General features: G+C 42.3%; 1 protein-coding gene across 1 annotated transcript in view; it reads right to left on the bottom strand.

Moving 5' to 3' along the window:
- Zc2hc1b (zinc finger C2HC-type containing 1B) overlaps positions 1-26,305 on the bottom strand; it is a 53,217-nt gene that overhangs the window by 6,081 nt on the left and 20,831 nt on the right. Inside the window, exons 5-6 of the mRNA XM_048425357.3 lie at positions 23,266-23,405; positions 19,868-19,976 (exon numbers count right to left, since the gene is read on the bottom strand). Coding sequence (XP_048281314.1) covers positions 19,868-19,976; positions 23,266-23,405 — 249 coding nt within the window. The remainder of the gene's footprint in view (positions 1-19,867; positions 19,977-23,265; positions 23,406-26,305) is intronic.

Raw genomic sequence — 26,305 nt, 5'->3', positions numbered from 1 at the left:
CAATATAAATCTGACCACACTGAACCTGATAGACGAGAAAGTGGGAAATAGTCATCAATGCTTGGGCACAGGAGACCACTTCCTAAATATAACCCCAGTAGCACAGACACTAAGAGCAACAATAAATAGATGGGACCTCCTGAAACTGAGAAGCTTCTGTAAAGCAAAGGACACAGTCAATAAGATAAAAAGGCAGTCTACTGAATGGAAAAAGATCTTCATCAACCCCACATCAGACAAAGGAGTGATTTCCAAAATATATAAAAAATTCAAGAAACTAGACATTAAAATTCTAAATAACCCAATTGAAAACTGGAGTACTTAAGAAAATGTTCAACATCCTTAGAAACATTCTGGGAAATGTAAATCAAAACAACTCTGAGATACCATCTTACACCTTTCAGAATGGCTAAGATCAAAAACACTAATGATAGCTTATGCTGGAAAGGACGTGGAGTAAGGGGAACACTCATCCATTCATTGCTGGTGGAAATGCAAACTTGTACAACCACTATGGCAGTTTCTCAGAAAATTGGGAACAACTTACTTCAGGATTCAGCAATATCATTCTTGGGAATATGCCCAAAATATGCTCAATCATACTACAAAAGCATTTGTTCATCTATGTTTATAGCAGTATTATTTGTAACAGCCAGAACCTGGAAACAATCTAGATGCCTCTCAACCGAAGAACGGATAAAGAAAATGTGGCACATTTACACATTAGAGTACTACTCAGCAGTTAAAAAAAATAACATCTTGCATTTTGCATGCAAATGGATGGAATTAGAAAATACTACTCTCAGTGAGGTAACCCAGACCCAGAAGATGAGTGTGGTATGTACTCACTCATAAGTGGATACTAGCTATAAACAAAGAACATTGAGCCTATAGTTCATGATCCTAGAGAAGCTAAGTAATAAAGTGAAGCCAAAGAAAAATCTATATAGACACACCTTGAAATTGGAAACAGACAGAATTGACTGACAGGGTTGGGAGCATGGGGGTGTGGGGAGTGGGGAGGGGAGGAGAAAAGTAGAGGAGAGGGAGAGGGGAGGAGAGAGCTTGAGGGAATGGGCTGGTCGAGATGAAGGAAGGACAGAGACGAGAGCATGAGAGAGATATCTTGATTGAGGGTTATAGGGTTATAACCTATAGAGTTAGCAGAAAACTGGCTCTAGAGAAATTCCCAGGAATCCAAAAGGATGACCCCACCTAGGACCCTGGGCAATAGAGGAGAAGGGGTCTGATGTCGACTTGCCCTGTAGTCAGACTGATGATTATCTTAAATATCACCATAGAGCTTTCATCCAGCAACTGATGGAGGCAGAGGCAGAGACCTACATCTGAGCACTGGACTGAGCTCCCAAAGTTGAGTTGAAGAATGGAAGGAATGAGAATATGAGCAAGGAGGTCAAGACCATGATGGGTTCATCCACTGGAACAGTTTGCCTGAGCTAATGGGAACTCAAAAACTCCAGTTGGACTGGGAAGGAACCAGCATAGGACCAAACTCGTTCCTCTGAATGGGGTTGACAGTTGCATGATTGGGGCAGAGCAAGGGGCCACTGGCAGTGCCACCAGAATTTATTCCTACTGCATATACTGGCATTTTGGGATCCTATTCTCTTTGAACGTATACCTTGCTCAGCCTAGATGTAGTAGGGAGGGACTTGGACCTTCCACAAGGCAATGCACCTTACCCTCTCTGAGGATTAGATGGGGGTGGAGTGGGAGGGTGCGTGGAGGGAATGGGAGGAGGGGAGGGAGTGGGAAATTGGATTGGTATTTTATTTAAAATCTAGTAAATAAAAATAAATAGATACAGAAAACAGGTACCATTTCAGGTGCTTCTTGCCACCACCTTATAGTTCATTTGGGAGTTTTAGGCTGCAATCTCCAATGAACAGCCATTTTTATAACATGACAACATTCTTCCACAATACTGTCCCAGCTTTCAAAATATATCCTGTTGTTTCACATCTTGACAATTCTTTGCCAGCTCTCTTCTGGAAAGGGTTTGATAAGCTGTCTGGAAGCTATGCAGTTAAAAAACTGCACCCCCTCCCCACACTGGATTATTGTTTCAATGGGCTTGCTCCACACTCTCGGCAGAACTGTCTGGTATGGAGACACTGGAGTCTAAAGGGTGTTAACATTCCACACTGAGGTATGTTTAACCATATGATCTGAAATAGGACTCATTCTTGTAAGAATGAAGCTCCCTCTGACCCAGAGGTCTCCGTCCTAACCATTCAGTATTTTATGAAGAGCCAGCAATAAGGACATTGTGAGCCAAAGGGTACAGGAATAAAAAAAGACTTCGGGACCCATCTTACCCTATGATATACAGGATTTACTTCTACCAAAGAATCAGCAACTGCTTCTCTACCCCTCACTATGTTTGTTGAACAATTCAGTTATGGAAGAAGGAGGAAGGTGGTCTGGGTAAAATGCTTAGCTTTCTCACAAACCGCTGGTAGCTTCAGAGATAGAACAGAGTTCACAACATCGGTCCTGGATGGTGCTACTCGATAGCTACATGAAGCAACACCAGTGTACACCTTGCCACTATAATTCCACGGTGATTTTAGTTCCTGCATGGAGGTGCTGGGGAACTAATTTGGTGCAGGGCCTCCCCAGGACATTCATCAATGCGGTTAGAGCATTAGGATTCGGAACGATTTCTCTTGCTTTATACCTTTCCCTCCGTTTCTCAATGCCTTTTACAGTAAGCATAAATCTCTTTCAAAATTTTCAAAATTGCTATTTCTCAAACAAAATTTTTGGCAGGCTAACTTAAAGAGGCCAGACACAAAAAATTTCTCAGGTCATTACAACCGCTGGCTCACAAGGATATATCTGAGAGGCAGAGTCAGAGGGCCCAGGATGGCACCAACGGCCTGGACTCAGATGCCTTGCCTGGCACTTGCTGCCTCCCTTGTTCTGGTACCAGCCTTGTATTCCCACTGGGATTTCTCGTTAACACTCTAACTTGTTCTTGTGCTTTGGCCAAGGGAACTGTGTGTTTCCAGACCACATCCTTGGGGTTCTCAGGTTTGTCTTTGTTCTTCTTCAGCATTCCTTCATCTGCTATCTAGCTCATCCTAAAAGCTTTGGGTGACTGTCCAGGCAGCGAGATGTCTCTGTCAATTCTAAAGTTTTGGAACTTGCTTACAATGTACTACCTGTTAACTTAGGTAATATTTTATCCTTCTGCAGTCTTTGATGGAGTTGAAGAATAGATAGTTATAATTATATTTTATATAATTTATATATAATAATAGTTATAATTATATAATTTATAAAATTATATAAGTAATTTATATAATTATAGTTTTCTTTAGTTATGATAAAAGATAAAGTAGATTTAAATATTCCAACTGCAATTCTTGTTTGATACCTGTTTTGTTATTGTAATTTTACTATGTTAAAGTTAAAACCTTCCTTTTTATTTAAACAGGAAGGGGGAATGGTGTGGGAAGTCCTTCTGTCTATGTGTTATTTTTATTGGTTAATGAATAAATCTGTATCAGCCAGTGGCTTAGCAGAATAGAGCTAGGTGGGAAAACTAAACTTAGAAAGAAGGCAGAGTTGGAGAGAAGCCTTGAAGCTGCTGCCAGGAACAGATGTCTGTACTGGAGCCTGCTGAAACTTTGCCGGTATGCCATGACCTCGTGGTGATGTACAGATTAATGGAGATGGGTTAGTTTAGGATATAAGAGTAAACCAGAAATACGCTTAAACTATTGGCCAAACAATATTACAAATAATAAAGTTTCTGAGTGATTATTTTGTGGTCTGGGTAGCCAGGAATGAACAAGTAACCTCAGGCAACGTGGAAGGGTGTCTTCAAAGTGGTGGAAGAAAACAGCTACTGCATGAGGGTTCCAAACTCAGGGAAGCACCCTTTAGAAGGGAACCAAACCTAAAAATAAATAAATACAGGCTAATGTAAAGTGTAAGAGTTAGCTAGTAGCCAGCCTGAGCTATCAGCTGAGCATTTATAATTAATATTAAATCTTCCTGTTTTTTATTTGGGAGCAGCTGCTGAGACACAGAGAAACTCTGCCTACAGAAGACAGCTTGTGGTTAGATTTCTTCCTTCCACCATGTGGGTCCCAGGGTCCAAATTCAGGTCTTCAGGCTTGGTGGCAAGCACTACCCCTTTGTGCCATCTGGCCAGCCCAAAGATGCAGCAAGACTTTCCTTTGGGCTACAAGCTCACCAATAACAACATAGAGACTTATTATTAATTATGAAAATTTGGCCTTAGCTTAGGCTTTTTGCCTACTAACTCTCATAACCTAAATTAACCTGTTTCTATTAATCTATGTTCTGCTCCATGGCTCAGTAACCTCTCCTCTGTACCATATGTTCAACTTCTTCAGTGTCTTGCTGAGGTCTCTCACTCAGCTAGATTTATCCCGAGTTCCGTTCTCTGCCAGGAAGTCCGGCCTATTGTCTCCTACCTAATCATCTGCTCTTTATTAAACCAATCAAAAGGTGCCTTAGCCAGGGACACATCTTCATACAGTGAAGCAAATATCCCACAACATAAAGATACTTATTTTTGCACAGTTCTGGTAGTTACCAAGTCTGGGCTCAGGGTGCCAGCATCTGGTGACAGACTCTTTGTGGTGCCGTCCTACAGCAGAACACCCAATGTTAAGAGACTACACTTACACAGGTGAGGGAGGGGGTGGAGCTCCCACACTCTAAATGCCCCACATGAATTTCTCTCTCAATACAATGGCACTGGGGATTAGGTTTCCAAAGCATGAACTTAGTGGACATATTATTATCATAACATTCTGCCTTAGCAGACCCAAAGTCATGTCCTCTTATACAAAATAAATCCATTCTATTTCAACAGCACGAGTCTAGACTCATTCCAGCCCTAATTCAGAACTCTAGAATTGGGAATTTCATCTACATTACAATTCCCTCATCAGGCAAATTTCCCCTAGCTGTGAACCTGTGAAATTAAGGGATATTTGCTTCTCAATGCAACAGTGAGGCAGGCTGAAGATAGAGCCTCATCTTAATAGGAAAGAAGGTTAACTGCTTCTCAATAAGTCAAAAATACAAGAAAGAAAATAACGTTAAATCTTAAGACCTCAGAATAATCTCTTGACGCCATGCCTCACATTCTGGGCACTCTGCAGTTCTGGGTAAGCCTCCAAGGTTTGTGGCAGCCCCATTCATTTGACTTTGCTATGCTCAGACGACCCAGCAACCCTCAAGGCTTGGAGTTTCCTGCCTACAGACTTCCTAAATTGCAGTTATGTGCTTATGGCCTGCAGTGGTTGATCCTCATTGTTAATTTGACTGGAGTCGAATCACCTAGGCGATGCAGCTCTGGGTGTGTCTGTGAGGACATTGCTAGAGGTTCTACGTGGAAGAGAAGATCCACCTTGAATGATTGTTGCATGATCCCTCAGACTAAGGGTCCCTGACTGAATGAAAAAGAAAACAGAATAAAGCGAGTTTAAGACCAGAATTTGTTTCTCTCTGTTTCTTGACTGTAGGTGAAACGTGATCGGCTTTCCTGCTATCACAACTGGAACCACTCTAGTCACCATATTGCCTTCACTGCCCGGATGTCAAACTGTCAGCCTAAAGAGACCTTTTATCCTTTAAGCTTATTTTGCCTTGTTTTTTCCCCATGTAAAATGAAAAGTAACTGATATATACTCATACAGCCCGATAGTCTTGGGGGCCACTCTGCTCCCAAAACTCCACTAAGTACTGCTTTAGGTTGAACTCTGCGGTGCCTGTGTATCTACGGCTATCAGTGGCATTACTTGAAGTCTCCATAGGCTACCATGGCACTAACGCTCTTACATTCCTCACACCCAAGGAGCTAAGACCAGGTGGAGAATGCCAAAGTTTTTAGCTTGTGCCTTCCAGAGCAGTGGTTCGAGTCACGTGACTCCGGTTGCCCCTTAAAGCATGGCTGAAGCTACTGAGGGATGCTGTACCAGAATTCAGAGAGAGGAATCCTGAGTTACAGGGCAGTGTATGCTAAAGTCCTGTGGGCACATCTCTGGAAATAGCACACTCAGAAGTCTTAGCTTGCCTGGAAATTCTCGGCAACACCTTCAGGGTCATTTGCTGATTTGAGCATTAGAAGCTGTCTGTCTTCTTTGTATTCACTCATCTCTTGCGCAAACAGTTGCTGGGCCACACCCTTCGTAGTCTCCCCCTCCCCCAACCTACCCTTTTTTTATTTTCATGGCCAGGCTGAGGGGTTTCCAAATCCCCCCTCTCTGTTTCCCTTTTATTTATAAATTCCACATTTAAATCATTTCTGCTTTCTTTCCTTACTGTCTGTGGTCAAAGATAGCTGTGCAGTACCTTGAGCTCCTCACAGCTTAGCTTTCAGTCAGGCCTCTTATTCCGCTCTTAAATTCTGCCCGCTACAAAGTCCCAGCGCACAGACAAACCCTGCCAAGTTCTGAGCAGCTGCAGTAAAAACTCTGGTTTCTAGTGCCCTTTTCTCATTTTCCCTCTGGAACGTCGGAGGAATGACCTTCTGTTATCTGTATTTCTGCATTTTGAGCACAACGACGTAAGGATAGGCAGGCAGTCACACACCACTTCACAGTGGAGATACGTTCCTAGGAGTGTGTGGGATACGGTCTTGTGGCGCTAATAGCACACCACCAACCTAAACCTATCTAGGGGACAGTCAGTCACTAAGTGGCCTCTAGGTAAGCTAGAAACTGGACCTGGCCAGAATGTAGTGGCCAGAGACTAGTGAACATGAGATGCATGAAGTCATTGCCAACATAACAGAGCTGCTTTGCAATACAGTAATTTTTAGTAAATAGGAATATACTCTCAGATAATGCTAAAAAGTACTCTATAAACACATAAGTCAGCAACTTAGCCACTAGCCACCATTAGGAAGCACTTTGTGTTACACATATTGAATGAACTATGCTTTTATCCAGTCGTCAGGCGACGGGTTTGCTTAGATCAACATCGCCACCAGCACATCAACAGTGTGCTAAGCATATGGAAGCTGTGCCCTCATTAGCCAATACTCCTTTTCAAGCAGCAGTGGAAACGTATGAGATCATCATTATATATGCAGTCTGTTGACCAACGTGTTATTATGTGGTCCATGGCCACCATCCCTAAGATTATTTAGGCTTTGTTTACTTTTCTTGTCTTTTTTAGCTCTCACCAGAATCAGTCTTATACTATTAACAACAATCTAGAGACTTTCTAGCTTGATTCCCCAAGTTCTTTCTGTCTCTACCCATTACCCAGCCCGAAAGCTGCACGTGTCTTAACAAATGTATCTTTGATTTTCTCCTTCGTTATAGCGACAGCCAGACTTCTCAGTACCAATTTCTTGTTTAGTTTGTTTCATGCTTCTATAACAGGATATCTGAAACCAGATTTATCTGGACTGAGATTTAACTGTTATAGTTCTGGAGTCTGGGAAGTCCAAGGTGAATTGTCTAAGTTAGGCAAAGGGCCTTCTTGCTGCACCATTCATAGGAAGAGGGCAACTGTGGTTTGAATGTAATTGGTCCCATAATCTCATAGGGAGTGGCACTATGAGGAGGTGTGACTTTGATGGAGTGGGTGTGGCCTTTTGGAGGAAGCATGTCACTGTGGGGGTGGGTTTTGTGGTTTCCTATGCTTGGGGTACTGCCCAGTGTCTCAGTTGACTTCCTGTTGCTTTCTAATCAAGATGTAGCCAACACCATGTCTGCCTGCTGTCGGCATGCCCCCCACCATGATGATCATGGACTGAACCTCTGAAACTGTAAGTGAGCCACCCCAATTAAATGTTTTCTTTGTAAGAGGTGTCATGATTATAGTGCCTCTTCACAGCAATGGAAACCCTAACTAAGACAACATCTATGTGTGAATGTGAGCAAGAGAGATAAGGGGATCGGCTCTTCCTCTTACACGGAGCACAGTGCTCACAACCCAGCCATTCTCACAGTAACAGTGTTAATCTAATCACAAGGGCAGAGCTCTGATGACCACACCTGTCAGCACTGCTGCCCCGGGGACTAACAGCACAATGGTTATGATTTCCCACTGGCTGGTCAAGAACATACATACCATCTGTGGAGACCTAGTGGCTTCCTGCCCTGATACCTGATGGATGAGAATGGAGTCTTATAGTGAATGTTCCAGGACACAAGACTTCTGAGTCCTCCCTTGGGACCTATTCATTCCTGCCTTTTCATGCTGCCATCCTGAAGAAATTATTCAAGGGAGAAAACCCTGATGGTTTTCAACACTAAACCTCACATGTCGGTTTTTCTATTTCTTCTTCTTCTTTTTTTTTTCACCCTCTTTCTAAATTCACTAGATGAGAGAGCAAGGGTCCCAGACGTCTGGTGCTGAAGTCAGATTCAACTTTGTACACTGTCACTGTCATCCAGCCCTGAAGAATTAGGAAATATTCCCTTTTGGCCAATGTGTTTAGTTAACCTCAGAATTCGCACAGCACTTTTTTACTTCCTTAAGCATTATCATACACTCTCTAAAGAAAGAAATAGAGAATTTTTTAAAAAAAATTTAGTAGACGAGTCTTTATATTTTAAAATTTGTTAGTAAAATTTTATTAAACAAACACAGCTTGAATCTTTTTTTTTTTCTCAGTTTAACAGCAAAATCTACCTTACTGTTACATTATTTCATGATGTGGGAAGTCCTTCTGTATATGTATTGCTTTTATTGGTTGATGAATAAAACTGTTTTGGCCAAAGACTTGCCAGTGTAAAGCCAGGTGGGAATTCCAGACAGAGAGAGAGAGAGAGAGAGAGAGAGAGAGAGAGAGAGAGAGTAGGCAGAGTCAAGGCGATGCCATGTAGCTGCCCAAGGAGACAGATGTTGGATACTTCCCAGTAAGTCACAGCTTTTTGCCGATACAGAATAGAAATCTATTAATTTAAGATGTAAGAGTTAGTTAATAAGAATCCTGAGCTAATAGGCCAAGGAGTGTTGTAATTAATATAGTTTCTGTGAGATTATTCAGATCTGAGTGACTGGGAATGAACGAGTGCTCATCAACTACAGTTTTACAGCTCAGATGAAAAGTAAGAACTTGTGAGAATTTTTTCCTAGTAAGAACTGGGGAGAAGGCAGAATGGGAAGCCCCAGGGATCTCCCATCTAGACCGTGATGCATCACTTGACTGAAGGAGCTGTTGTGGCGTTCCGAAGACTATCAAAAACGTGTGACTTGAGGGTGAAACTTGACCAGTAAAGTGCTGTTAATTTTATCAACTTCAGCTCTTCTCACAGTAGCAATTTGACTTTAGGGCCCCTTCATCAGTGTCGCAGACTGTAGTTCACATGTTCCTGGGTCAATCTGCATGTCTGCATGTAACAGTGGGAGCCAGGGTGGGCAGGAAGGATCTATTCTCTAATTATCGGGGGTCTGTGTTCTGGCCCCTGTTTGATGTTTCTAATCAAAAGGCTGCAGGCAAAGAGGTAGGTGGCCTCTAGCATTGCACCTTCCCCCACTGATGCAATGGCCTATGACGGCTTAATCGCCTACGCTGGTTGCTGTGCTGATCTCCTATGCTGGTTCTAGGGGGTTTAAAAAGCAAATGCCTGGAATTCTTTGTTTTTATCATTTTTTTTTCCTTTTGGGCAACATGACATTTCAAAAATACTACATATCCAGGAAAATGAGTCTGCATTCCCAGAGAAAGACACAAGACTGGAAAAGAACCTAGAGCATTATTTCTCAACCTTCCTAATGCTGGGACCCTTTAAAGCAGTTCCTCACGTTGTGGTGACCCCAACCATCAAATTATTTCATTGCTACTTTGTAACTGTAATTTTGCTACTGTTATGAATCATACTGTAAATATCTGTGTTTTCTGATGGTCTTAGATGACCCCTTTGAAAGGGCTGTTTAACCCACAGGTTGAGAAACATTGCCTTAGAGGATCTACTTGACCTGACAGAGACAGTCACAAGTTTTAAAACTCAGAAAACCCAAGGCTGGAGAGATGGCTCAGTGGTTAAGAGCACTGACTGCTCTTCCAGAGGACCCAGTTTCAATTCCCAGAACCCCTATGGCAGTTCACAACTATCTGTGACTCCAAGATCTGACATTCTCACACAGACATACTATGCACAAAAAATTAAAAGATAACTAATTAATTTATTAAAAAAACTCAGCAAGCCCTGAAGAAGGAAGAGATTCCAGAGTCAGTACATTATTATTTTTTTTGCATGTCCAGTTAAAACAAACCAGCAACATTTTCTTTTGAGATTTACTTAATGTGTATGAGTATTTTTCCTGTACATAGGTACATGTTCCCATGTATATATGTGTTGTTCGCAGAGTTCAAAAGAAAGCACTAGATCCCCTGGAACTGGAGTTACAGATGGTTGTGAGTCACAGTGTGTGTGCTGGGAACCAAACCCTGGTCCTCTGCAAGAGCAACAAATGCTCCTAAGCACTGAACAATCTCTTTAGTGCCTGCATATCTAGTTTCCAACAAGGAATCCAAAAGGCACAAAGTAAAATAATGAAGTGTGCCTCATTCAAAAGGAAAAATAAATTAATAGAAATTGTCCCTGAAAATGACCCAATGACAGATGCTTTAGACAGGCCTAGCAGACAAAAACTTAAATGACTGTCCTTACATACTCAAAGAACCAAAGAAAATGCTGGAAAAAGTCAAGAAAAAAAAAATGAAGCCTGAGCAGAATGGAAACAGCAACAAAGAGATGGAATTCCTGACAGAAACCAAAAATAAATTCTGTAACTGAAAAATAGAACTAAAATAAACATTTTACTCGAAGGATTCAGGAACACAGTTGATCAGGTAGAAGAAAGAATTTGAAAATAGGACAAGAGAAATGACCAAGTCTGAAGAGCAGGGCCTGCTAAGACTGAAGGGGTTCGGTGAAATGTCTTGGTTGGCAAATGTCTGCCGTTCAATCGTGGGGACAGAGCTCAGCCTCTAGAGCCCAAATAAAAGGTGGGTACAGTTGCATCTACTTTAAAACCCAGTGCCAAGGAGACAGAATCAGACAGATGCCTTAGGTTTACTGGTCAGCCAGTCTACCCTAATTGGGTGCTCAGGCCAGTGAAAAACCCTGTTTCAAGATAAGTGGGTGGCTATCCTCTTAGCTACACACACACACACACACACACACACACACACACCTTCACACACGAATATACCCATACACAGACTGAACTCCAGGAAACAGTGCTTAAGGGATCTGTGGGAGTACATCAAGCCAATTGGGTTAGTGATATGCTGTTGTGGAAAAACCCCTCACGGAAGCAACTGAAGAAGGAGATGCTTATGTTGGCTTCACAGTTCCCAGAGACACGCTCCATCATAGAGGGGAAGGTACTGTTCCCAGAGCGTGAAGCAACTAGTAACTGCACAGTGAAAGGTACTAAGAGGTGAATGCTGGTACTCTGCCTTATTTTCACTGTGTTCGGGACACCAGCCCGTGGAATGATGTCACCCACATTAAGGGTGGCTCTTCTTTTGCTGACTTAAATCTTTATGAAAATGCTTTTGTTGATCTCCCAGAGGTGTGTTTCCATGGTAATTCTAAATATAGCCAAGTCGACAATGAAGGTTAATCATTACGCCAACAAATATATGCATTGTGTGTGTGGGGGGAAACATTCATTCTGGATGGAAAGGAAAGAGAAAAGAGCAGAGAGGATGAATAACAAAATGAAAGCTTCCAAAATTTAATAAAAGTCAAAATTATAAACAACCAAGAAGTACAACAAGCTCCAAGCAAGATAAGCTCTAAAGAAGAGAAACTAAGGCAAACAAAACTTCCAGAAGACAGTGAATCTTAAAAGCAACGTAAGGGAAGTGACACACCACGTACAAGGGACCCCAACAAAGCCACCAGCAGTTTCCATGGAAGCTTTAATGGGCAGAAGACAGTATGTTCAAAGTGTCTTTAAAAAATAGCCAACTAAGCTGGATGATGGTGGCACACACTAGCAATCCCAATACTCAGAGGCAGAGCCAGGTGAATCTCTGTGAGTTTGAGGCCAGCCTGGTCTACATGTAGAGCAAGTTTCAGGACAGCCAGGCTGTTACACAGAGAAATCCTGTCTCAGAAAAGAAAAATAGGCAACTAAATAAACAAAAAATTACCAACCAAGAATTTAATGCCTTTTAAATCTAAGAGAGAAATTAAGAAATTACTAGTTAAAATAACTTGCTATTCCTGTCTTGTAACAAATGCTCAAGGGAACTCTTCAGAGTTCATCAAAGAAACTTAGACAGTAACTCAAAACTGTACAAAGAAGTAAAGATATAACAGAGGGAGCTATGTGGACAGCGATAAAAGTTGGTATTAACACAGCTGTTATGGAATGTCACTTTAATGTGTCACATTTGTTAAGTTGTGAAATATTACACTAAAGATGTGGAGGTGTGTTACATTTGTTTCTGCTGCATTTGTTTAATTATGTAAAGATGTGTTGCTGTTTCACCTTGCCTGCCTAAGGCACCTGATTGGTCTAATAAAAAGTTGAATGCTCAATAGCTAGGCAGGAGGGAGAGAGACAGAGACAGAGTGGGAGGGGATGGAGTGAGAGAGAAGAGAGGAGAAGAGAAGAGAAGAGAAGAGAAGAGAAGAGAAGAGAAGAGAAGAGAAGAATGAGAGGAGAGAATGAGGGAGAAAGAAAGGGAGACGTCCAGGGTCAGCCAGGCGGACAGCCATCAGCCAGCAGACACAGAATAGGTCATACAGAAAGAAAGGTAAAAAGCCCTGAGGCAAAACATAGATAGAGAGAAGCAGATTAACTTATAAGAGCTAGCAAGAAACAAGCATAAGATAAGGCCGAGCATTCATAACTAATATTAAGTCTCCATGTCATGATTTGGGGAGCTGGTTGATGGCCTAAAAGAAAGCCTGCTACATATAACTTTAACTTGTAGTATTTTTTACAACATAATTTAAGAGAATGATTAGTTTCTGTTTATGGGTATAAAGTTTATGAAAACATAATTGTGTGACAACAGCAATCCATAGGTGCCTGGTGGTGTGCCTTTAATCCCAGCACTAGGAGGCAGAAGCTGTAGTTCTCTGTAAATTTAAAGCCAGCTTCTGTTGCCTAGGGATTACATATTGTGAGCTTGTTTCAACAAAGAAACAAGGAAAAGAGGGGTGCACAGGGCTGGCAAGATGACTTAGTGAATAAAGGAACTTGCAGCCAAGCCTGATGACCTGAGTCCAGTATCTGGGACACATGTACACAAAATAAATAAATATTAAAAAAAATATTGAACTGAACTCAGGACCTTTGGGAGAGCAGACAATGCTCTTAACCACTAAGTCATTTTTCCAGCCCTTGAATGTAATTCTTATGGCAATCACACAACCCATAGTCATAAAATATATATAAAAGGAAATAGGAAAGGAACTTAAATATTCCACTATTAAAATCAGCAAAAGACAAATAAAAAAGCAATAGGGAAAAAAACAAACAAACAAAAAAGAAACAAAACCCAAAAGACTAATAGCAAATAGCAAAATGAAGACCATCCCTCATCAGTGATTAGTTTACATGAGTAAATTAAACGCACCAATCAAGATCTAGAGATTGGCAGAATAGACAAGAAATGACCCAACCAAATGACACCTATAAGGAACTCATCTTAGATCTAAATAAACAAATAACTTGAAAATCAAAGGACAGAAAATTATAATATAAAAAGGTCATTAAAAAACAGCAAGAATAGTCATACTAATGTCAGATAAAATTGACCTTAAATCAAAAATTTACAAGAGACAAGGAAGGATATTCCCTATTAATAAAAGATCAATGAAGGAAAGAGATATGTTAACTATTAGCCTAATACCACATCCTTCAAAACAAAAGAAACAATGTGAAGGAATTAAAAGGAAAAGTAAACAACTTTAGAACAATAGTTGGAGATTTAAATTCCCAACTCTCAATGATGTACAGATCAAACAGACGGAGATAAGTAAGACACTGAGGACCGACACAACACACCAACCAACTCCATCTATCTCTATCTGTGTGTAGATGTATTATCTTACAGCATATACATTTTCCTCAAGTGCACACAGAGCATTTCTCATTGCGGACCACATATCTGTAAGTGATAAAAGATATATAGCAATCAAGTGTCCTCTCCTACCACAACAAGATGAAGTTAGAAGTCATAACTGAAACAAAATATGAAAAATTCACTTTATGGAAATGAAATAATCTATTACATATATTAAATAACTACTGGCTTAGAGAGAAATCACAAGACAAATTGCAAAGAAGAGATGGATGAAGCTGAAAACACAAATACCAAGACCTATAAAATGCAGCAAAGGCAGCGTAATGCAAAATTTATAGCTATAAAGGTAGGTTTATGTTTTTAAAAAAATGAGGAAGAAGCCAGGTGTCCAGCCTCACAGCTGTAATCCAACAGTATAGAAGCAGAGGCAGAAGAACCATTTCAAGTTCGAGAACGATTTGGTCCATATTGAAAGTTCTAGTCAGGTTTACATGGCAAGATCTTTTCTTTAAACCCCTAAAATAAAAGGAAATTAATCAACAACCCAATTTGGAAACTCATGGCATGGCAAGGAAAAGAATCAATCTGAAGGGAACAAAAATTATAATTGATAGTGGTCCAGTAGATGTAAATGGAGTTGGGATTAGAAAAAAAAATGAAAGAAAAACAGTAAAACCATGAATGACTTCATTAGAAAGGGCAAGCAATTGATAAACCACTGTCTAGAAGAATTGAGAATAAGTGAATTCAGGAAGATAGCAGCATACAAACTAAACATACATCAACTCCATTTTTACATAAAAGTAATGAACAACTTAAATTGGGGTTTATGAAATCAGTTCTATTTATAACATCATAAGAATAATAAACTACTCTGCAATTAATCAAAGATACCTAAGACTTATAAAACAAAGATAGAAATCAGGGGTAGGTATTTAACTTTTTAAACAGTATTTATTTACATTATTTAACTTAATTTAGCATTCTCTTGTATGTTCCATTGGATGTCTGCTGTAGAAAGCTGTGGGATTGGAGTGGGTCTGGCTTTAGAGAGAGGTTATGTGTTATGCATGCGGCAGAGTTGGAAAGACGGGACAAACTAAGTAAGCATTTTGGGTCAGCAAATTTCATCTTGAGTCTCAGATGCCAGACATGGAGCTTTAGGATTTGACATTTGCCCTGTTGGATTTTGGAGTTTTGGTCCAATCACTCATCACTATGCCTCAGTTCTTCCATTTTGGAATGATGATGTTCATTCTGTGCCATTGTATGTTGGAATTTTGCAACTTCCTTTTAATTTTGCAAGATATCACAGCTCAAGATGTGAAATGGACTTTGGAATTTTTAACCTGTTGTAATTGTTAGACTATGGAGACTTTTGTAATTGGGTTGTATACTGATTTATGAGAGGAGCATGGACCTTTGGTGATAAGGAGTAAAAGGTTATGATTTAAAATGATGTTGTATTTGGGTATCAAGCTGACAAGAGGAGGAGTTGTGATTGACCAATCTCAATTTTCAGTTTATGAAACCTAGAATACCTGGGAGATGGCCCTTTGTGTATAGCTCTAGGGCATTATCTTGAGTAAGTAGGTTGAAGTGGGAAGGCCCAGCTATTATAAGTACATTATTCCTTATGCTGGGGCAGCTGAGCTATACAAGAAGAAGAGGGTGAGGAGAATGTAAGGAATCATTGCTCTCTGCTTCTTGACTGTGGAGGGAATGGGACGAGCTTCTTCACATTCCTGCTGTTGCTGCTGCTGCTGTCACGGTGGACTACAGCCTTGTACTGGGAAGCAAAATAAACCCTTCCCACCTGTTTTTTTTTTTTTTTTGGTCAGGCTGTTTTGTCACAGCGGCAGAAAGGTACACAGCCTAATGGTTAATGTTGATTGATGACTTGAGCGCATTTAGAGTTACTTAGAGGTCAGTCAAACACACTTCTGGGTATGTGTTTGAGGGCATTTGTAGATGGCTGGACTAGGGTGAAAGACCTACCCTTCAGGTGGGAAGCACCATCCACCCAAGTTGGGGGTTCAAATCATAAAAGGGGGAAATTATAGATGTAATACACTCCTTCCTCTGCTTCCTGGCCACCATGATATGAACTTATCTTCTATGCCATGTCCTCAAATATATGTCTTATTTCCTCTGAAGCCAAGAGCCAAAACAAATCCTGATGTAGAATACATTCATTTATGCTGTGGAATATTTGTTTAATGATGCAAAGATGTGTTGCATTTGTTTAACTCTGTAAAGCTACGCTACTTTGCCTGCCTAAAATACCTGATTCATCTAACAAAGAGGTGAATGGTCAATGGGTGGGCAGAAGAGGGATAAGAAGGGCGACAGGCAAAGAGAATAAATAGGAGGAGAAATCTAGGCTCAAGAGAGGAGGAACAAAAAATAAAAATAAAAAAGGAGAGGGAGAGGAGGATGTCAGGGACCAGCCATGCAGCCACACAGCCAGCCACATAGTAAAGAGGAAAGAAAGATATATTGAATAAAGAAAGCAAAAAGTCCAGAGGCAAAATATGGTCAAAGAGAAATGAGATAATTAAAGTGAGAAAAGCTGGCTAGGAACAAACAAGCTAAGGCCAGGCACTCACAAATAAACTTAAGTCTCCATGTATTTATTTGGGAGCTGGGTGGCAGTGCCCCAAGGAGTTAAGAAAAACAACAACAGAAAAACCAACTACAAAATTCCTTCCTCCCTTAAGTTGTTCTGTTGGTATTTGGTCATCACAGTGATTCAAAAGAAGCGACCACAGGAACAAGTTAGAAATGGGGATGACTTGAACAGACGTTTCTCCTAAGATAACATATGAGTGAATAATAAGCAATTGAAAAGTGTTTTAGCATTCTAAATCATTAAACAAATACACATCAAAATAACAATTGCATATTAATCATACATTAGGACTCTTTCAGACACACACGTACTCATACAAGATTTGATGAAGACATGGGAAAACGGACCTCTTCTTTTAATAATGTTAGTAGGTAGAGATGTAAAATTGTACGGCTGGCATAGAAAATATCATGGGACTGTTCAGAAACTTAAAAACAGAACAACTATAAAAAGACCCAGCAAGTCTGCTTCTGAGCATTCACCCCAGAAGTTGAAAGTCAGGTCTCTCTCAAGAAACTAAAAGAAGAGTCTTGGACATGCTTACAGCAGTCAAGCTGTGGGTGCATCCGGCTGCACACTGGTGGATGAGTGGGTAAGCAATCATACATACACAGACACGTGTACAATGAAATGGTAAACCTTAAAAGGGAATGCAATTCTGACATATGCCGTAACATAGCTGGACCTTGAGCACGTTATACTAAGTGAAATATTAGAGGGATGAGAATATGGAAGTGCTGCCCAGCTGTGGGAACAACTGGAACAGACACAATCATAGAGACAGTGGCTGCTAGAGCGACCAAGAGACAGAATAACGCAAGCTGTGTGTAGTGGGTACACACTTTCAGTTTTACAGAATGAAAGATCTGTACACCCAGCTGCTGGGGAGGCTGAGGCAGGAGGATCCAAAATTCCATGATGATAAGGGTTTCAGAATGAGTTCAAGCCTAGCCTGGGCCACTGAGTCTGTCTCTCAAAATAAAAAGTCAAAATAAGGCTGGCAAGATGGTTTGGCAAGTAAAGATACGTGCTGTCAAGCCCGACAGCCTGGGTTCGATCCCTGGGACACACACGATAAAAGGAGAGAACTGGCTCTTCCAAGTTGTCCTCCGACCTCTAAGGAGCACCATGGCATGTGTGTGTGCACTTGCACACACTCTAAATACATGCAATTTAAAAAGAAAAACAAGAGGGAGTAAGATACAGCTCATGGGTAGAGTGTGCAAAGACCTAGGCTTCATTCTCAGTACTGGGCAAATGTTGGCTCCAGTTCACTTTTCTGTGAATACACACACCCGATTCAGGCGCGCGCTTTCCTGAACCGAGTCCACAAGAATGGATTAACATCCTAAGGGTTGAAGCACAAAGACAGCAAGAGACCTGCTCATTCACCAGAGTAAATGGCAACTTTATTAAACTTAAGTAGGGTATATATATTAGTGGCCAAGGGGGCAAAAGGGCAAAGCCCCCTCCCATCAGGAGCAGTGGAAGAGGATGACAGGTGCCCGGTGCCCAAGGCCATAAGCGGCTGTGGGAGGCAGGTGTGGCAGGTGTATAGGGCCCATGGCTGGAACCTTGTTTACAGGTGGAATTACCATAACAAAAGAGGGCCAAGTTCTTTCTAAGCTAAACCTTCAGGCCTGTGCAAGTGCAGAAGAGCCAGGGAGCCAGAGGTCAAATGGCCCTGCAAATCACCACGAACAAAAGGGGGAAAGACCTGTGTACCTACAGGCAAAGCATAGAGAAGTGTGATGCACTTGCTCTCTTGCAATGTGGTGGATGCATTTAATAACATTGAGCTGCACATTAAAGTTTATAAGATGGCAAATGTATGTAAAAATTGAGAAAAATAATTTAAAAATACAAACAGTATTGTTGCCAAAACAAAACCAAAGAAGCAAAATCCTAAAATCTTGGGTTCATAAGACTGTGCAGACAGCTTTAAAATGTCGACTCAGGTTTTTGTTTGTGTTGTGTGTGCAGTATATGTATATGGCATTTTGTGTATGATGTTTGTGCATACTTGCATGTGTGGGTGCACACATGTGGAACTCAGGGGAGGATGTTAGTGCCTTGTTCTATCCCTCTCTACCTTACCCTTTGAGACAGGGTCTCTCACTGAATCTAGAGTTGGAGTGGCAGCCAGAAAACCCAACCAATCTTCTAATCACTTTTTCCCATAGCTCTAGGGCTAAAGAGTGTGTGCCTTATGTGTGTGCCTGGCCACACCCAGGGTTTTTACTAAAATCCGCTGAGTCATTTCTCTGGACACTTGGTTAGGTTTTTAAACCACTTAAAAGTAACCGCAAAGCTTCTTGGTGCTGTCATTCAAGCAGAGACTGGCTAATACCTCTGAACCGCGACCACTGTCCAGAAGGGGCAGTGTGGCTGTGAGATGATACACACTGTCTGAACGGGCATGTTGACAAATGTGAAGTGCAAGCAGAAGTGGAGAATCCTGGGAATGGAAAGGGGACACAAGGGTCAGTCGGAGGGATGGGGGAGAAGGGGAAGGGATGGGGAGAGACAGTAGATATGCAAATGTTATAGGCAATTGGTTTCTTTGTAGGTTGACTTTATAAAAATGTGTACTGGGCATAGAGAAGATAATCCAGTTTATTGTGTATCTTACTGGGGATGAAGAGTACAGTAGATCGCTAATCCAACCTGCTGGTTACCAGCCATAGTGGAAGGCTAGTGGAAGACTAGAGCCGGCTGGGGGGGGGGGGGACGACGACGACACACGGGGACTCTCATACCCAGAGGAAGGAGATGCACAGCCAGCGTTCAGAGTACAGCGGCAGAGTACACTGTGTAGAGGATCACTGGGAGACACAAGGCCAGCACGGTAATGATGGCTATACCTGCTGCCACTGTGAAGAAACTGTTCATTTGTACACCTGACATGTGGGTGTCCAGTCTCAGCCTTCTCGGTTCTAGCAGACTAAAGGGCAATAGCTGTGGATTCCTGCTGCAGTAACCAAACCGCACTTCATGCTTGGTCACAGTGATGCAACCCTGATAAGAAACATTCCCGCATGGCGTATTTGCTTCAAGTTTCAACCTCAAATAAGCCTACATGATTGTTTTTTTTCCCCCCCAACAGCACCGGATGTCGTTTTAGCGTTTACTAACCACCTGGGGGTAGAGCCATGGCAGGATGGAGGCTCTACCGCCAGGACTGGACAACTTGAGAGCCTGCTCTGACTTACTTGAACTGGCGGCGACGTCATTCTTGGTCTCCACAGCCTTGCTCTGCAGCAGTGTTCCCACAGCACTTGTAACAGTAGGCTGTTTTCTGGGACTTGCCTGGGCCTTACCCTACAGGTAGAAAGAGATGCAACACCGTAACCTCGGGTACTAAGAGTGAAGTAAACTTGTAGTCATTCAGCCAGCAGAAGATTAGCATTGTCACCAGGACTCTGGCACCCAGAGAAAGGAGACACACACCCAGCAGTTCACTTAGCCTGGGCTGCGGTCACTTGCTGGTGCTAAAAGTCACAGTTTGGTTTGGGAACATTCATTCATGAAGAAGGCCTCAGGGTTGGCGGTGGTTTGTTCACCCTATGAAATCTGTTGTGTGAGGACCGAAGAAATCATTTGATGCCAGTCGGGATATAGTTACGGAATATTGTGTTTTTCTCTACACTCGAAGATGGCTTTGTTTTCTAACCAGAACTAAGAAGGAAAGCAGAGATTGACAGGCAGCACATGTTTTCAGCATCGAATTCCAATACCCCCAGGTCTTTGCTAGTCTACAGAGCAGCTGCACACCGCACAGATGGAAGCCAAACAAGGACCTGGGGAGCCTCTCTCCACTTGCAGTGGATCTCCCTCTAGGTCCAAGGAAAATATGGCAAAAAGATAATTTGTTCTTTAAGTAAACTCCTCACCAGCTCAGGAATTATTGTCATAGTATACCAGGCCCATCATTTCTGTGTGTAGCGTGTGTGTGTGTGTACATGTTCAAGTTGGTGCTAGTGTCTACACAGGCATGAGGAGGGCAGAGGAGGACACTAGATATCTTTTTCTATTGTTATCCACTTTATTTTTTCGAGACAAGATCTTTCAGTGAACTGGAAGCTCACTGTTTTGTTTATCTGACTGGCCAGTAAGTGCCTGGGATCTGCCTGGCTCTGCCCCCAGATACTGGCGTTATAAGCATGTGTGGCCACGACAGGCTTTTGTCCTGGGGATTTGAACTCGGGTCCTCTTGCTTTCAAAGCAAATGCTCCCATCAAGCCCTCTCTCTATCCCCCAAAGGTTGATTTTTGGAGGCCAGTGTTGATCTCCTCTGGTTAAGGGTATGGCTGATTTCTAAAGCTGATTATGTTTGAAATAGAAACACAGTTTGGCTGTGCCATTCATAGCCCTGCATGACTGAAACAAGCCCTCCCTTCTTGTTCCATTTCTGAACAAGCTCACTATTAGGCAAGGTCCCAGAGCGGTGGCGTTGGCACTCAGGGAGCAAACACTACCATTCAGACAGACTCGACAGTGAGCAAAGGAATTCAGGGAGCCAGCAATTTCCCCTCTGTGCTCCCAGTCGCTACTAAGCTCTGGAAAACAAGACAAGGAATAGTGCCAAGTCACTGGCTATGCTCAGGAGAGCCAGCTGGCCTTCTTCACAAATAACAAACACGTCTGTTCACTCGTTCCCTCAGCCCTCCTTGGCACCACGAACAGTGGCAAGCTCCACGGATTGGACAGAACCATCTGTAGGAATGCCAGTTGTTGGTACCGCTGGACAGGGTAGATGAAGAGCTGGACTTATAGACTTCTCCACACTTAGGTTGAATTCCAGCCTAAAGCTGCCATGGCCCTTCAAAATTCCAGCCCCAGGAAGAGAAAAGGGCTTTGGGAAAGGGGAAGCAGGATGAGGTAGGTGGGGAGAAGACAAGCAAAGGACTCTGGGCCAGTGCCGTCCTCCCGACAACTCAATAGCTAAGTATGATTAATGCTGTTTACAGACAAAACTAAATCTCGAAGTCTTACCTAGAAATAATCAACCACACAACGGGAAGTCCAAACCTCGCCGCTGATCGCAGAGTCCCCGTTCCTGACATGGCGTTCTCTCCCCCACTATCTCAGCTGGACAGACTAAGCCTCTGAACCTGTATCCACCACTTGCCCATCACATAAGTGCCATGTCTCTTCTCTCCTGTGCTCCTTCAGGTTTCGAGCACCTCTAACCCAAAGATGTGTCATCAGAAATGCTCCCAAATCAGAAGCATCTTGACCACCAGCATGATGTCGCAAGAGAGAATTTTCACGAATGACCTCATGTGATAGGTTGCAGTTGAAACACGGGATATGGGAGACTTTGTGGAAATCCCCTTCAGGCTATATGTCTTAACTGCACATGCACATACTAATTTTTCAAGAAATACAAAAATCTGAAACATTTCTGGATATTTCTGAGTCCAATCTGAAATAGCATCTTAGATAAGCGATTTTCAACCTGCACTATCATCTAGATGCCCAGACTCTGATGCCCAGTTTCGTTTTAATGACAGTAATTTTCTCAGCTTCATTAATTATTCCTATTAGTTCCCTCGCTGTAGGAGCCCTGCTTACTCCCCCACTGTGTCTCCTCCCTGGCTACCCTCCGTTCATCTTGAACAATAGCTGTAAAAGTGACCGTTCTGAAAGTCCATTGCATGTCCCTCTGCTTTTCCCCTACTGAGACCTGTCTACATTGCCTGTGATGACATATGAAGCCACCAACAGATGATGGAACAGAAAACACAATGCTAATGGATGATGGAGCAAAAACCAACACTGCCAGGCATGGTGGCACACATCTTTCATTCCAGCCTGGGAGGCAGACGAGGAAGAATCTCTGAGATTATGGACAGCCTGGTTTACAGAGTGAGTCTCAGGACAGCTTGGGCTACACAGATAAACCCTGTTTCAACTACAAAAGAAAAAAAAGCAAGAAGAAGCCAGAGCTGTGGGAAAAGGGTGGAAAGGAAGGTGGGGAAGGCGGCTGCCTGGCTTCCCAGAAATGTTCTTGTTCCCCCTCCCAGGCTCTCAGGCCTGGCTGTTCCCAGATTTCTGAGCTTCTATCTGATCAACTCCTGTCAGCCTCCACTCTGAGCTGGCTTGAACCATCACCCTTCTAAATCTGTTGCCTTTGTTGTTGCGACTTGTCAGCCCCCATCAGAGACTCTGTGTTTGGGTTACTGCCTCAGGCCATAAACTAGACATGTGTATCTCACCCATCCCCTTCTCCTCTATAGATCAGAACCCAAGCCGCCAGGCATCTTCTTGGCAACATTTCTCCCACCCAGACCAGTTGTAGTGAGTCATAGTTCTTTTCTGGGTGGGTCAGACTGATAGACACCATGGAATAAGCAGGGTATTAGCATAATTCTATAGAGATTCTTTATATACTGAAGTCTTCATCCTGAAAGGCTTCAAACATTCTAGAATTTTTTTCTGCAATATCCAAAGGTTCGTCCAGCCAGAGGTAGACACCTCCCATGGAGACAAACGATAGTGACCCTTGGGCTTCTGAGGACGGATAGTTGAATTCCCTGGTAGATCCTATCTAGTTGTCCCAGGCATTAAAGGACACAAAGCCCACAGCTAGAGGAAAGATATTTACCTGAGCTCTGGATGCCAGCCTAGCTGCTGTTTGGGCTGGATCGAATACGCGTCGGGAAGACTGATCTTTGCAGAAATTAATGTGTCGCTGGGCAGCAGTCTCATTAAACCTCCTCATACAATATGGGCATTGAATATAATCTGGATAAGAACACACCGACAAGCCACGATTAACATTTCAGAAACCACTGCGGAATGGAACTGTAGGAAATAAATTAGATGGAGTGCGAACTCTGAAGAACAAGGTCCCAGACTCTGGTTGGAGACAGCCTAGTCCAAAAGGAGACACTTAAATAAAGACATGGCAGGGAAAAAAGTGCTCCCGAGGTACTTATTTCATTTAAGACTATCCCTTTAAGATCGGACTAGGCCCTCTGAATGTGGGTGACAGCTATGTGGTTTGATCTGTTGGGGGGGGGGGGCTAGCGATGGGATCAGGATTTATCCCGGGTATATCAACTGGCTTTTTGGAGTTCATTCCCTATGGAGGGATACCTTGCTCAGCCTTGATACAGGAGATACTCAGCTTGGTATGCCAGACTTTGCTGACTCCTCAAGGTAGGCCTTACCTCTTCTGAGGAGTGGATGGAGAAATGGGATTGGGGGGAGAGGTGGGGAATGGAAGAAGGGGAAGGAGGGGGAACTGGGATTGGTATGCAAAATGGAAAAAAATTAAAAAAGAATGTTCCTTTAAAATGTTTACATAGTATCTTTTTCAGATACTAGATTAGTTCTATTTAGAAACTCTAAAATTACAGCTTTGTGTAGACTTCCTAAGCCCAGCACACAATTTTCTATGGTAAGGAAGTACATAGACGACCCAGAAGCCTAGGTAGGTATGGTACTAGTTGAGACAAAGGTTGTTGAGACCTATAGAGTTACAGAGAGATACTATTTGGTTTCTAAATGTGAGTTTAGGGAATGAGGTTGAGCTCCAACATCACAGTGTTGTTAGCAACAAGAAGGTCTTTTGCAGTGGCCAGATCTCCCCCCCCTCCACTTCTGTAAGGACACAAACAACATATACAGGAAGGGAAATTATAAAAAGAGAAAAGGATAAAAGTTGGTAGGGGGTCAAACATTGAAGACCAAACAAGAAAGGGCAATGGGAGAGTAGCTTTAGCAATGACTTCGGCTTCCCAGGCAAACCCCAGGCAGCTTCTGGTGACCCTAGATTGTCTGTGGTTCTGTATAACACCTTGTCAAATTTTCTTTCATGTGCCGTTATCAGATACAACTGGCTGGTGAAAGACATGGGAACCGAGAAAGATCTGAGGTCGTCTTATAACATGGAGATTCTCATAAGCAAAACCGAGCTTGTGCCTAGCCTCTCTAAGCACTCGGGGATTAGCGTTAGCTTTGTTCTTGACTTAGGCTTCTTTAAGGGATATGAGTGACATGAAGATTTTCCTCCCAGAAAGGGTCTGAGCTGCATCAGCCTTACACTCAGGGTGGACGTTTACATTATCGAATAGTCAACATTCCTCCGTGGACAGCCATGTCTTTAAAGAGAAGCTGTTTTTTTTTTTAAAGCCCTATCTCTAAGCAGCTTCAAGAGCTTTCTCTGCTTGAACAAACTGCTTCCTAAAATGGATACTCCTTCAATGTAAAAATTATCAGCGTTTAGGAGTGATCTGGTAGCTATTCCTCAGATTTTCCACTCAAGAAAGCGATACTAATCATTCATTCAATGCCTACTATCGTGCATGCATTGCTTTTTAGATGGAGATGCAATATCTCTGCAGTTGAGAACTGTGTATCTGGGTGCAGAAACAAAAATAAATGAAAATTTCACACAGTGATAAATGGCTTTAAGAAAAACACCACCAACAACTGGAAAGCCTTAAGAAAGACGAACTTAGTTCTGGAGCCTGTCTGACTGGTTTTGACTCAAGTTCTTCACTTGCTATGTGGATGGACTTGGAAAAGTTGCTCAACTTACATAGGTCCCCGTCTCCTCAGCACAGCCACACCACCTGTTTCATCGGGGTTTTGTGAAAGTTAATAGATAATCCACACAAGGGTTTGGCCCAGTGGGAAGGGCGGCACATCCGAGAACGTTATAAATGCTGGCTTCTGCTGTATGGAAACAAGCCCAGCAAGCCATGCTTCCAGCTGCTAACCAAGAGGGCAAATGCTTAGAAACCACAGTGTGCTGAGATTGTTCAGGCCTTGTTCACAGCCCTGTAGAAAAACCATCTAGAAATGGGCATTCCGCATGGTGGTTGTTTCTCGCTTTTTCCAGGTAGGACACCAAGCCTTAAAGTAGACATGTTGCTTCTATAAATGCTACTCGGGTAGGCCAAAGACGATGACTAGGCATTGTTGAGTTCCACTCGTCCATCTGGTCATTGCTACCCTTCTGGGAGTGTCTCGCTGCATACTGCCACAGAAGCAACAACCTTTGAATATATTTCCTTGCCAGGCAAAGTCCCTGAGATAATGAGGCGAACACACTTTCCAATTGGTAAGGGAACACTACGTCTCCTGAGACCCCTAGAAGGAACCAGAAGCCTGGTCATGGGAGAATTGTACAGGTAAGAAAAGGTCCCGTGACTGAGTATTTGGACTTGCTGTTTGCATTTACATTGAATTTCAAATATTCTGAGAAAGGAAAGGCATTTTTTTTTTTTGGTGGCAGACATCTGAACATGGTATGTCACAGCTACATGCTCTATCCTAGTCTCAAACTGAGCAATCTTCGTCCTTTATTAATAATGAGCTCACAAAAATACATTTCATCCTAATCCTTTCTATTGAAAATAAGTTCAAAATTATTTCAAAGCCTAGCATGCTAACCCTTCTAGCATGGGTGGTGAGTTTAAAAGTTGGACTACAGAAGGATTCTTATGGGAAAGATAGCGACTGGGACTCATATAAAATTAAAGTAGAAGAATAAAGAATATTTTTAAATGCAAAATTACATTGAGATCCTTATGCAGCCTGTGAAGCACTACCCACTGGTTCACGAGCCACAGAATGATCCCAATCCTAAATATTATATAGCATTCCTCTTATAAAATGCTGCAATGATCTGGAGA

This window comes from Myodes glareolus, chromosome 1 (genome assembly GCF_982192425.1).
Source record: "Myodes glareolus chromosome 1, mMyoGla1.1, whole genome shotgun sequence".
In the NCBI taxonomy this organism is placed as follows: domain Eukaryota; kingdom Metazoa; phylum Chordata; class Mammalia; order Rodentia; family Cricetidae; genus Myodes; species Myodes glareolus.
The sequence above is the reverse complement of the archived record's forward strand: the minus strand, read 5'-3'. Positions and strand labels throughout refer to the sequence as shown.